At 30.8% G+C, this 14,879-nt stretch overlaps 1 protein-coding gene across 4 annotated transcripts in view; it reads right to left on the bottom strand.

Moving 5' to 3' along the window:
* Nucleotides 1-14,879, bottom strand: part of LOC106459515 (nucleolar MIF4G domain-containing protein 1-like) — a 57,091-nt gene that overhangs the window by 14,506 nt on the left and 27,706 nt on the right. Inside the window, exons 12-16 of one of the 4 annotated variants that reach the window (XM_022386023.1) lie at nucleotides 13,385-13,515; nucleotides 10,501-10,665; nucleotides 9,752-9,883; nucleotides 7,828-8,119; nucleotides 887-2,171 (exon numbers count right to left, since the gene is read on the bottom strand). In XM_022386023.1, the coding sequence (XP_022241731.1) occupies nucleotides 7,835-8,119; nucleotides 9,752-9,883; nucleotides 10,501-10,665; nucleotides 13,385-13,515 (713 nt within the window). In that variant the 3' untranslated portion in view covers nucleotides 887-2,171; nucleotides 7,828-7,834. Of the gene's footprint in view, nucleotides 1-886; nucleotides 2,172-7,827; nucleotides 8,120-9,751; nucleotides 9,884-10,500; nucleotides 10,666-13,380; nucleotides 13,516-14,879 lie in introns of those variants that run through there. The other 3 variants (XM_013919142.2, XM_022386024.1, XM_022386025.1) reach the window with 3 other exon arrangements.

Raw genomic sequence — 14,879 nt, 5'->3', positions numbered from 1 at the left:
GACGAGGATTCGAACCCGCGACCCTCATATTGCAAGTCAAGTGACCTAACCACCTGGCCACCATGATAGGAAAAAAATTCTTACCATTTTATGTATAACTGAGGTAATATTAAAGCTTGTCTTTTTATTTGCAGCACAACTGAGCACTTCCTTCAGAGTAGCAAATGTTCAAGCCATAACAACTCAATGTTTTGAACCTTCAGCACAAACTTTATCACCTTGACTGCAACACCAAGGATAAAAAACAAATTAAAACAAACATCATCTGAGCCAGTTGGAAATCTTGATGAATTTCCATGTAATGGTAATTACTTTTATGCATCTGTAACATGTACACCATGCTTTAAAAATGTGCTCCTTTTGTTGAAATATAATTCAGTTGATGTTGACACCCAACTCAATCTGCATCAGACAATGACTCAAAGGTATGCTGATAAATGTTAAAATTGATATTAGTTGATTGTGTAGTATTCAAATTATTTTTCTGCTTCTTTAGCTATTGAGAGACATCTTTTGCTTATAATGGAAAAGATGCAACAGCAACAATTGCAACATACTTTGCTGCTGAATCAAATTCTTAGCCATTTAACAAGCAACACACAAGTCGAGAGTGCAGAACTGCCTGAAGATGTCTCTTTTCCAATTTCCAGCTTTCATACCAATGACACAATTGAAAAAAAACAAAAACTTAAAGATAATGTGGATATAAAGAGACATTGTAAGCTTTTCCACTTATAAAATAGATGACATAAAGATCAGAAAAACTATTAGAGAAGCAAAAGTAGAAATCTATTTGATTAATAAGATGTTACACATGTTTATTGCAATGGTATGTAGTAGCACATTATTTGTAAAATGCAAATATTAGAAGACCTTTTTTTTAATTACAGGTAGCTCACTTGGAAACAACAGGGGGCATTAACACTAAAGAAACTGCTTCTCACATAATGAATTGCATCATTGCCAATCCATTGGCAAGTCAAATGAACTGGAGTGGTGCACATGGCAAACATGCATTCAAGAATCTAAAGCTGCAAATTGTTGTTAACTGTAAGTTTCTTTATTTCATTTGTTCTTTTATTTAAGTTCAGTAACTGGTATTAGTGCATCAGTATATGAACATGCTCAACTGGACATTTGTTTATCGTTTACCCTTTTTTAATTTATACATATATATATATACATCTATTCCAGCATGGTAATAAATTTATTACATATATATATAATAATTCTGAATTTTAACTAAAGACCCTTACTCTTCAAACAAATCCTGTTAGAAAGAACTCATTTTCATCAAATGCTGCAGATGATGAGATAGAATCATTCAACAAAAGGTGGTTCCAGTTAGCAGGTGACTGTGATGGAGGCAGGAAGGAGAGATATATTTGTAAATAGGCAAAGACTGACAATTAATATATATATACACACACATTTTCTTTTAAATAACTTGTATCTATTAATGTACGTGATATTCACAATAATAAATGTAAAAAAAAAAAAAAATCCTTACTGTATTTGAATGTAAACTGTGTTTTACTACTGAAATAATAAACATTCGTTTTGTGTTAATGGTCTTTTTAAGCTTTTGATTTTTAAGATTTAAATACAAACTAGTTACGCATTCATCTATTATACTAACATTTCTAATGTTAAGAATTGTTGTTGGTGTAAATTAAATCTGAGTTAAAACAAAGCAGCATGTTCCTATTAAAGAAATGCATTGCTAAGTTTCTTTTATTTGGTCCAAAAACTAAAACTTGTTTGAAGTTTTAAAAGGGGAAAAAGTATTATAGCATTCAATGTACCTGTCACTATCAATAATATTCTTTACAAATATATATATAACTGAAAACTACAGGTTGTAATGAAATTCATTAATCATACACACAAATTAAAAACAAAATATATTTGAAACGATAAATCCATCATATACAAGATATTTCAATAGCATAAAGTGAAAATACGTTTATATTCTATAACTAATATGTAGAATCTATATTAAACGAAAATCAGCATAGAATCGGCTGCTGATATAGGACCAAAGAAATCGGGCTGATATTGGCCCACTGTGCAGTTCGATGCCAGACCTATTTTGGTATCCAATGCTGGCCCAATATTTTTGCTGTTGTCTGGCCAACAATGGATGTCATTGTGCTGTTTGGGTACAGAACCTAAGAGATTTTGGACATACTTGAAAAGATTCACTGACAATCAGAACACTCGCAAATATCAAACCTGACATCACAATAATAAAATAGACTTCACAAATAAACAAAAAGCAGAAGCTTTTAAAGAACAATTACACAAAACATGTAAAAGACATCAATAAACACTTTTATAATTAAGTAAATTAATATGTTCAAAGAAATCAAGAATTATAGACACCAAAATTTCCGACCACTACAATAATCCCTCAAAACAATAATCACAATCCAGCACAAAAAATCACAAATACAATAAAATTTATATTATCCATAAAACAAACAAGAAACAAAGCACCAGAGACCAAATACAAACTATATTATTAAAGAAAGGTATTCAGAAATTGTTTGATCCCCTAACTGTATTATTTAATCTATCCCTAAAATTTAGGATACATCCCTGCCTCTTGGAAGCAAGCAAATGTACTTATGTTCTTGAAGGAAGGTAAACCAGCAAACAAGCCAGAAAATTACAGACTTATCAGTTTAATTAGTTGTGTAGGTAAAATTTTAGAAATAATTATTAACAATAGGATCTCAAATTTTCTGGAGATCGCATCAAAATTACCCAAAGTTCAAAATGGTTTCAGAAAATTCAACAGATCATTTGGTTAGGTTAACTGAAACCGTAATAGACAGCTTTAATCATAAGAAATGCACTGTGGCCCTCTTTCTTGATATAGAGAAAGCATTTGACATTATATGGCATAATGATTTAAGATATAAATTAAAACAATTAGAATTACCTAATCGCTAGTTATCTAACTTTTTAGAAAATAGAAAATGTAGAATAAATGAGAAAGGCACCTACTCGGAGTATTTTACTCCTGAGAAAGGTGTTCCACAGGGAAGGGTAGTTAGCCCCATACTTTGCCCTACTCTTTTTTATCATGTATAATTTATCATAATAATTTTAGTCTAACATCCTAATTTGTGGACGATTTGGAAGAGCTCATCAACTCCTTTGATAGCAGATACAAGTCTACAACATGTTCTAAATGAAATTGTTGAATACTGTCTGAAACACAGGATAAAAATAATTGTTCCTCAAACAAATCTTCTCTTTTTCAAAATTGACTAAAACATTAAGAAATCCTCCTGAAAAATACTTAAAAAGAGCTCTTCCAAATGTTGTCCCATTGGCAAAATTTTTAGGTATAACTTAACAATGAAACAAAACACAAACATAATAACAGGAAGCATTTATTGGAAGTTTCAGAATCGTCATAATTCCATCAGCAGTAATCTAGGGTTACAAAACAAACAAACAATATTCATAATTACAACAGAAATATATACACAAGAAATAAACAAATCAAATATACAAATACAACATGAAAAAATAAAAACCAAGTGAAATAGTTAAAATAGGTTTAAATCCAGTGCAGACTGTGTGTTATTTAGGGATGTGAGAAGAGTTTTCATGTATAATGTTTCTTTTATAAGAAGTTCAGTACCATGTTTGGCTGCTAAAAGAATTTTAAGTTTGAGAGAGAAACCAGATGTCCTGTTTCTGTATTGTGTTAAATAGTTAAAATAGGTTTAAATCCAGTGCAGACTGTGTGTTATTTAGGGATGTGAGAAGAGTTTTCATGTATAATGGTTCTTTTATAAGAAGTTGGGTATCATGTTTGGCTGCTGAAAGAATTTTAAGTTTGAGAGAGAAACCAGATGTCCTGTTTCAGTATTGTGTTGATAGATAGCAGAGTTGGGAGGATTTGTAACCTTTCTTCCAGTTTTTATAGATATGCCCATATGTTCACATGCTCGTACTTTAAGGTGATGTTTTGTTTCATTAGTATAGGAGGCCCTACAATCTCTGCATGTGTATAAGTAGACGAGATGTGAACAACTGGCAGACAGCAAATGATCTTTGTAGTTGAAAAAAATTTTTAGTCTAAAGTTGGGTTTCATAATGACTTTCAGGTCAATTTGGGGATAGTAAATGTTACATAACTTTTTCAACTATTTCGTGATAAGGAAGCTCTGTCTCCTGAGATTTGGTAAGCAGGTGTATAAGGGAAGCTTAGGTACAGTGGGTATCTTAGAAGGTTTGACAAAGAAATTAATTAGAAATGAGAAAGTTATTTTCTCCAAGAAATGCATAGGGTAGCCATTTTGAAAGATAATGTTTTGTATGGAAGTAATTTCTTTGCGAAGGGCTAAATAGCATTAGGTAAGATTGTAGGCTCTATTTAGAAGACAGAGAATAATATTGCATTTTAACTCAGTTTCAAGCTATTTGAAATTATAATGTTATGTAATAAATAGGAGGATCGTCTGGGATAAATTGTAATATGTAACATAATAAACTGGGGGCTCATCTGGGATCTGAATCAGACAAAATTCGATTTATTTATTATTTATTAATGTCTGATTATCAAGATTTTCTTGAATCATCCTCCCTCGAACAACTAGAAAGATATAACAAAAATTAATTGCTCGAAATTGACAAAGTTTCAGAACTAGAAGTTACAAAATGAATGATAAAAAAAAGTGTATTATTCAAATACCAGTCATTGAAGATTTGTTGCCTGAGGAAGTATTAGAAGAATATTCTAGTGTCCCCACTGGCCAGTCGGAGTTGATTGATAAAGATACGCTAGAAATTGAGCTAAAATTCAAACTAGAATGAGCTCGTATGGAAGCCAAAAAAAGAAAGAACAAGCTCGTATCAAAGGTGAGAAAGAATAAACTCATATCAAAGCTGAAAGAGAAAATAAATGTTTCAAGGCTGAAAAAGCTTGCATTGAAGTCGAAAAATAAATTAAGCCGAAAGAAATGGAAATTAGACTCAACTCCAATCAACCAAGAAAAAATAACAACTTTGAACTTAATCAATACGTTAAAGTACCACTATTCAATGAAAATGAAGTTGATAAATGTTTCCAACATTTTGAGAAGGTTGCCCAAACCATGGAATGGCCCACCAAAAAATGGTCATTATTGTAACAAATTGTTTTAACTGGTAAAGCACAAGAAACTTATGTCACTCTCTCTCTAGAAGATTGTATGAATTATGATAAGGTTAAAGCAGCTATCCTCAAAGCATACAAGTTAATACCTGAGGCTTATTGTCAAAAGTTGAGGTTATCGCAAGCAAGATAATCAAACTTAAATGGAATTTGCCCATGAAAAAAGTTTATTTTGATCGACATTGTACACGTGAAACACTACCTACAGGAAGCAGCTGCTCTTTCTGATGATTACACTTTAACACACAAAACCAATTTTCATAAAAAGAAATTCCTGCCATTTCAGCAAAAACCTGTATCTGTTCAGTCCACTAATGTTGAGGATACTTCTAAGCAATCCAGCTCCGAAATTTTCTGACAGTCATGATAAAACTTCATCAAAACCATTAAGACCTGTCTGCCATTTATGTAAAAAACCTGGTCATGTTATGTCCGATTGTTGGTGTTTGAAAAAGAAAAGGAGGCAACACCCAGTGCATCTGTGTCCATATATGGACATAGTTTCACCAGATCACCCACTGTTGTTGATTCAGCCACTGATATAAAGTCAGGGAGGAATTTAGACCTTTTGTGTCTGTTGGTTCTGTGTCTTTGACAAATGACACTGCCAATTCCATACCAAATTCTAGAATGAATAATCAGCATATGCATTTTCTTATAGCAAAGCCATATCAGGTTAACTGAACCCCTGATTTTAGCATTTAAAATCTGAAGAATTATTTACTGCTGTCCCACTGGGGGACAAAATAATCAGTAACACATTCCTGGAGATAATATTTAAATCACCTGAAGTACAGAATGGATTCAGGAAATTCAGATAAACAACTGATCATTTAGTTAGATTCATCATAGTCAGCTTTAACAAAAAAAGAATGTACTGTTGTATGTTTCCTCAATATTGAGAAGACATTCGATACTGTATGACATAATGGTCTTAGGTTCTGCACGTCCAAATTGGAACTGCCACGCGGTATTATTCAATGGCTATCAAACTTTTTGGAAAAACAAAAAGTGTAGAATCAATGGTGAGAGAACCTTCTAAGAGTCATTTACTCATGAGGCAGGTGTGGTTGGCCCTATTCTATTCATTCTGTCTGTGCCTTTAAAAGATCTGAATCATTGGTACTCGCCACAATTCACAGAGGCAGTAATTGACTATTTTATTTAATTGAGGTTGGAGGTTTATGGCTGCAGTTGATGGACTGGGAGCACTTTTTCAAACTGCCACATCGAAAAATATGGCATTAAAATTAATGTCCCAAATAATCAATTGGTAGGTTTGGCAAAAATAACAAAACACCAAAATGACCCACCGAAACTACAAATGAACAGAGCACTTCTTCAGGCTACAAAATTCCTAGGACTAACATATGACTCAAAATTAAAGTGGATTAAACATTTAAGCAATACAAAAACCAAAGTTTGGTAACACACGAACTAGGCCAGGAGTCTAACGGGTAAAAGCAGTGAAGCAACAGCCAATAACATAATCATAATTTACAAAACATATTGTTATGTCTCCGTTTCTTAATTAATTTTCCGTAACTTCGTTCCGAAGAAACTTTAGCGACACAAGTCCTTACTTAATAAAACTGGTTTACTCTTTCTGAATATAACTTTATGATACACTTAATTTCAACATTCGAGCTAAAACAAATGCTATAACAAACGTTAACTTCAACAATACTCTCCGACTGCAGATCAATTACTCACTACCTACACATTGTCACCATCTTATATATACCAGACTACCCCCCAATCTAGGAAGGTTCGAGAAAGAAGTGGCGTGATTATTACTAGCTGAGTTTGGGTGTGAGGTAATGTCATACTCTCAGCCATGTTCTATCAATAAACTCTCAGTAGAAAGGATGGGATACAATTTAATGACAAACCAAAGAAATAAAAGATTATAGTTAAAAAAATAAATTCATACACATATTTATATATAACACTTTAAATGCTGAAAAAAGTATTAATTTAAACATGACTGGAAAGTACAAATTCATTACCATTCATGGCAATTTTTCTAATTTAATGAATAATAAACATGACACATGCATAATCACTTAAGCATGGTAACATTGCAACCAGTGGAGCATGCATTTTTCAATTTGGACATACAAGTCATCATTTAATGGCCCCCAAAAATTGAGCAATATTAGCCTACATATTATTCAGTATTATTATTATTAAATGAGAATGGGAGACAAGTGACACAAGCATAACAAAAGCTAGGGCAAAACTTGAAGCTAAGTGTAATTAAAAGGTAATTGGTTATGCATAAAATGGTGGTTCTGAAAAAAATGATTCTCCACTAGTTTTATGACTTTCATTTAGTCCATAGTCAACTTTTTCTTTAATTTTGTTCTGTCTTTAATTTATAACAAAATATTCACAATGTAAAGAACATTCTGTTCTAATCTGAATATTATTTATAACAGACCCTTTTCCTATTAAACATACCTAAGATTAAGTATTGGTTTACTAATGATATCTCATTCTTGGCTTTTTTCATAAGTTAGAAATTTGTATACTCTTTTCTTATTAATGAAATTCATTTCTGCAGAGTAAATTCATTCTTTTGCTGTAAGTTTACACTCTTGACATTTCAATACCACAGGTTATTCCCAGTAATTAACAAAATGACTTACAAAAATGTCAAAGCCTCATTTTTTTCTCTGCTGAATTAAGTGCTTCCTCTGCTAACTGAACCCTCATCTGAAGCTTAGGAATGATATCCTTTGTAAGCCTGTCTTTCTTTCGTAATAGAAAATGATGCATAAAGAGTCTAAGCCCTTCCCGTAAAACCTTCAACTTAGGGGCAGGAGCAATACGTAAGAATACACTTTGACAAGTTTCCTCAGAGTCGTGGAGAAGAATGGCAAGGAGAATCTGTCGCAAGAAACGAACCAAAGTTTTGTCCATTTCTGCAAAATGAATGACCTAGAAAGAAAACATTGATTTTGTATTTAAAATATATTACAGTGAATTACCACTTATTGAACAATGTCTATAACATAATGCAAAGGTGTTTACATTAATTATCTGAGAAACATAACTGGGCAAAGAAGTTACTATAATAAACCCGAAAGATATTCAAATAACAAGAACTTAGTGAATTCTTTTAAGTGCAATACTGACAACTATTTTATGTTATAGATAACAAATGATACCATTTTCTGAAATTGCAGTAATCTATTTGATTGATGGTACAAAACACATTTACCAATGTAACTTAAAATTTTAGATTATCACAGGAAATGTTAAGAGCAAACATTTTCAACAAGTTCCATAATGTGATTAGTTGTTCAAGTTGAAAGAAAAACTACACCAGTGCCAGGAAGATCTTTATTTGTAATGTTTCTTATAAGATAAAATGTCATTGTTTCTAAACAAACTCTTGTTCAGTTTTTTACATTAAAATTAAGATTTAATACAACTAATTAGACAGGGTAAATGAATGAGGCAACAAATGATAATTACTTAAAAAAAGAAACAGATGGCCTATTAAACTTAACGCCATAAAATAATTTTCTCACAACTGTTATGAAAAGACTAATAAAATTAGTCTGTAAATTTCAATCATTTTATTATCAGAAAATTGTAATGAAATGTTTTACGTTTCTTCATATCTACAAATATTGAAAACTTTCTCTAACTTTTTAATATGAAGAAGCACTATCAGATAATCTTCAGGACACACAAGAAGTTGACACCAATTTCTTAAAATAATAAACTCTAAATTTTACATAATATATGTAAAACTAAATCACTATTTCAAAGTTTATTATCAAACACATCTGTTAGTTAAAATACAGAAAACATATTACCTTTTCAGGTATAAGATTTTTTTCCTATGATATTTCTCCATTGTTTATAACATACAAGACAATGATTTGCAGATTATAAATTTAGAAAATGTAAACAATTAAACATTAAGAATTCATTACATTTTCAATAATGTTTAAAGTAAAATAAATCTTTTTAAGGTAAATGTTCCAGAATAATAATAAAAAAGTAACTTTGAAATAGTTTTTAATTTGGGATTATAATAAAAATTTAAAACTTTTTTGAACTACGAAAATATTATGTTAACCCAAAGACAGAGGATTTGTTTGTCTTAGATGTTCATAAAAAGCAAAATAAGGGCTAGGTGAACTAAATGCAACTAGTTTTTAACTTGTACACTAGGTGAAAGCTGCACAGCTAGTTAGTAGCACCCATCACCAATACTCAGGCCATTCTTATGTGACCGAATAATAGGATTTGACCATCACTCTTATAATGCACAGCCTGTCACAAAGTGCAAACCATGGACCTTCAGGTTTACAGTCCATGCACATTCCAACAAAAGGAATAAAAAATTCACTCAACATGAAATATATTAAGTTACTTTTATTTCAGAATTTTTCACAAATTTAAGTTGAAAAAAAAAACAAGGGTAAGAAGTTGCCTACTTTGTTTTCCTAATCTAAAATACAGTTTTAATTATAAAATTTAGTCAACAAAGTTTTACATTAAACTGTATACAAAATAAAGCTAAAAAAATCAGTTAACTAAAACTATGGTACTCACTTTTAGCACTGACAAAGGCAGAGCATTATGGGTCAGCTGATGAACTAAAAGTTGAGCTAAATTTGTCAGTTGGTGTTTTTTTAAATTCCCAAGCTCTTTGAACTTATCCCATAGAGCAAACTGAAGCGCCATCTAAAAAATAAAATTACACAATTGATAAATGGAGGCACACACTTAAGTATCACATATAAAGGTTCTTAACTGAAAAAAAGTATCTTTAAATCATATTATTTATACAAGTAGGACATTATTTTTCCAAAGTATATGCTATCAGTATCTACTAGATCTCATGCTTAACTAAGGAGTAAATTAGAAATTATAAAAAAATTACTGTTATATTTCCTTAAATCAAAAAATAGTATAAACATTCCTTGTTAACTTACTTTACTCATGAATCTCATAAATTTATAATGTTTAAAGATGTTCAAGAAAAACTAATGTTCAAATTAATTCTGTTGTTTCCTAGATATTCGTATGAAATTATTCACCACTACAAATGTGGAAATTTTCTATAATCAAAATCATCGAATTTCAAACATCTTTATTTAAAGAACATAAATTGGGGGGAAGGGGTGGGGGTTGTAAATTTTCCTATACTGCAATTTCTGTGTTGTTACTTCAAGAAGAAAAAGGGTAAAAAAAATCATTTCAAAAGTCAAGGTATTTTTATGGTAATTAATAGAAAAGAACTGAAAGAATTAATCTTTAAAGAAGAAGAAATACTTTTTAATACTGATTATCTTAAATACCTGAAACCTGCGGTCAGCTCCACAGAATCTCTGTATCAAGTGACCATAATAAGGGTTGAAATGACTCTCCTGAAGACAGCAGTCCATAGTAACAAGGATAATTTCTCTCTCTTGCTCTTTGTTTAATCCCAAGTGTAAGAGCTTCTCAAAGGCATCTAAAAAGTCCTGCAAATTCCAAAACCTTGATCATTTAGTTTGTAAAACTAACAACTGATTACTGTTTACTATTACGTATCGTAAACCAAAGAGATGTAGCAAAACCTAATAGAATGGCATCTACATTTAAAGTCAATGAATGCAAAACAAAAGTACAGGCACGGGTACAAAAATTTCACTATTAAGTCTGAATGTGTAAACAAGAGAGTGACATTGAAACGTTTAATGTCAACCAACAGATGGGAAGAATGTTGAAGCTTTTTTACGACTGTATATAAAATACAAGTTCAGAAAGTATTACAATAATTTTGAAATGTACTGAAAATATTCTAAAATCAAAATTTCATAAAAAAAAAGGGTAAATATCGAATGACCAAGCTATCAAAAACAAAGACATGTCTGATATAGCTTCCACAACTTCTTATACAAAACATACGCATACAAGCACAAACTTTGAGTTGGGAATACTGCACAGACATGTACTTTATGTTCCTTTTTAGGTATAGTCAAAAACACATAAGCAAAGGGAAAAAGCATATAAATTTAATAAGCTCACCACACATTCTTGGTTGAAAACTATTACCAAAACACAAAGTTTTTTTTATTAAACAGTTCCACTGTTTTGGTTAATATATATAGAGGCAGAGTGATCAACTTTTTATATAAACTTAGGTACAATTGACCAAATATTTTCTGACGAAAAAAAGTATGTATTTAAATAGTAGAATTTCATCAAACACCTACAAAAAAAATAGAGAGAATTTCCACAAATTATCTGACCCATTTTAAAAATTAATAACTTCAAAAATATTATAGATAAAACACTTTGGTTTGATTATGCTTAATGAACAACTCAAAGTTTTCCTCCTTTCTGTTGCAGATCAGTTATAGGAGCATTTCTAGAAAAGAGTTCCTCAATAACATATTCCCAGACAAATGGATTGGTATAGATGTACCGACACGATGGTCCCCACATTCCCATGACACAATCTTATTGGATTTTTTCTTGTGAGGGGTTGTGAAAGATCAGGTATACTTGACACCTGTGCATGGTGTCATGGATCTTTGCCACAGAATAATTGATGCAGTAAGGATTGTGACTTTCAAGATGCTGAAAGGGAGATAAGAGTATCACCTAGACATTCTTGAAGCAACAAATGATGCACATGTGGAAGTATACTAACACAAGAAAAAAACTTGATGGGTTGTTCATCAAGATAAATAAGACCAGTGTTCTATCTATAACATTTTTGAAGTAATTAATTTTTAAAATGGCTCAGATAATTTAGATACCCCATGTGTGTGGCTATATATGAAGAGAGATAGCATGGCATTTTCTACTCTCATTACTTTTGCTTTGAAAATAACTTAGAAAATGTCATAACATTTTTAAAATCTCATTCTTTTAAATGAGACATTATAGACCACTCCAGATATTCTTCTTCCACCTAAACAAATGTATCTCACTGAAAAAAAGTGATCCATATTTGTCTGAAAGTTTTTACCAAGAAGCACACATTATAGAAGTACAAAAACAGTATAATATGAAGAGCAATAGTGTAAATAAAATTTCCTAAACTATTTTCAAGTAAAAAAAATATACTTTAGAAATATTCAACAAAATCAGTCTCGTACCGACGGTGACATTCTGTAAATTAAAGAGCCTTAGCTAAATTAAAATGCACACCACAACATTAAAAAGTGCATGATAATTTACTATAAAAAATAAAGAGAGAGAGAGAGAGAAGCACCAGTCTCAACATGCTTCTGCAGTATTATACTCCACTATCATTAGGCTTTCGTTTCACTAAAATAAAACCAGGCAACAACTGCTGTTTAAAACTCTCTTGAGACAATAGAAAAGTAAATCCTATCCTCACAATAGTTTATCACTAGTGAAAAGTGTCAATTTACTAGTAACATAATTATTACCTCAGATTACACATAATCAAGATACTACTGGATATTCTTTTCTGTTACAAAAGACAATGATGTGTCACAAAATCAATGGAAAAAACAAGAAGGAATTTGGAAAGTAGGACATTTTATGATAGCAGATTACTGAAGCATATGCACACTAGTTAAAACCTGTCAACAGTTGATCTAATGGCTAACTCAAAAAAAATTATATTCAGCACAAAGCTAATCATGGTAAAACATGTTTCCACCCATAGTAACAACTCAGTTCTATACTTTTCTCACCCCCTTTTTTTTTTGTTTCTTTAAAAACTATTGAAAAAACACTTACAAAAAATAAGGGGAAGTTAAAGCATTTGAAAACATACAAGTCCTATACTCAAGAAATAATTCAAGTCTTTAAATGAATTACTTATCTGGTGGCTGGTTTTTATCACTGAATTTGAAAAAACACTTGTTATTAAATTATGATTAAAACTTATTCCATTACCTGAACAACAAAAAATTTCAATAATGATAACATAATAAATCTTCATTGTGAAAAATGTTTAATGAATATTTTATATAGTTGATTCTTTTACTTATTTCTATTGTACATTTGCTGTTATGTTAAACTTGTATTAAAGTTTTTTTCATTACCCATTCAAGCCATCCCCAAGCATTATTATTTCTATTAGATTTCACTCTTTACAATTTAAGTATTTTTGTGGTGATAAATTTTGAGTTTGTGTTCATCTTACTTTCCTGTTGAGGAAAGGGTTATAACTAATATAAAATGAAATAAACATTAAAAAATATAATACCTACTTACTTCTGCTGTTATGAGGATACAGAAGATCTTTTTCCTCACATCTGTATTCATTCGTTGTTTCCGTGCTAGTTCTAGGATGTGATCGCTAACTTCATCTAACACTATTGGTCCACTTTCTACATTTGTTGTTCCTGAAGATTACAACATTGAATCAACTTAACCTACTGATTGCTTAGATATATCAACAGACTTCATTAAGACAAAACTTATGGCAAATGAGAAAAAAAACCTTTAGATAATAGATAAAATGGTGAACAGATTACCAGTTACTATTTCAAGAGATATAAAGCTAAAGTTACAATTCTAATCCTTAGGTTTACATTCTATGGTTTCAAGTGGTCTGTCTCATTCTTCAGTCTTCAAAACTTTAGTTCTACATTCTTTAATATGAAGAATCAGACCATAGAATGTATACTAAAGTTCTGACGACTGAAGAATCAGTCGTCAGAACTTTAGTATAAATTCTACATATATTGACCTTCCATGTGTACAGTACACTCTGGAACCAAGCTACAGCTATGAAATTAGCACTACCTGTACTGAAAGGGCATGAATGACATTTCCTGTTCTTTACAATCTCACAGCTCAAAATACTTAACCAAACTGAGTGAAACATGACAAAAACCTTCTAAATAGTGTCTAGTTTATTAATGAAAAAAATTATTAAAGTTCCATTTAGTATTTACGTTTTTGGAGTGTAAGTGTTCAAAATTCAGAACAAAACAAATTCCTTTATTCATCCCAGACTTCCCATCTTTTATTATTGAACAGAAAGTTTCATTTTGTATTTATTCATCAGTATTAACTTGTTTGACGTCCAATAATATATTTATTTTGATGTTTTATTTTACCAATGAAGAAGTAAACTTTCCATTAATAAATCATATAGATACCCTATGATTGACAAAGACTTATTGATGAACAATAACTTTACATTTTGAAATGGCTTTTCACCATTATCTTGTCAGGTATCACAGCCAATAGTTGAGATGAATTTATTTCTAAAAGTTTAAGCTTCTTTTCAATAAACACAAAATTCTTGTTGTTTTTTTTTTGTGTGAGTGTCAGATACAACAAACTTAATATGTTCAATAAAAATGAAAAGAAAAAAGATTTGTTTCACAAGTTAGCTTACTATACTTGCTAAATCTAAATTATCTTTGCCCGGCATTTTGTGATACAAGAACATTCTTGTAGCTTTCAAACAGACGTAACAAAAATATTTTCAGAAATAAAAAAACCTACAAAATATTCTTAGATCTATGGTTCATCCCAAAGTGTTCAAAACTTTGCAATCAGATTCATTATTCATTCTACAGAAATTCTCCAAAAAACACTTTTATTCTGTTGTTTGAAAGATTATAATCTTCTCTATCCAATCATTACTAGCCTTGGGTTTTAGCATTTTCTCAAAGCTAATATATATCACATGTAGTTAGATTACCACCCTAACTCTGTAACATGATAAATTACGAACTTGCAGTAATGTTTGTTT

This window comes from Limulus polyphemus, unplaced genomic scaffold (assembly GCF_000517525.1).
Source record: "Limulus polyphemus unplaced genomic scaffold, Limulus_polyphemus-2.1.2 Scaffold621, whole genome shotgun sequence".
NCBI lineage: Eukaryota > Metazoa > Arthropoda > Merostomata > Xiphosura > Limulidae > Limulus > Limulus polyphemus.
Note: the sequence above shows the minus strand (reverse complement) of the source record. Positions and strands in the feature narration are given on the sequence as shown.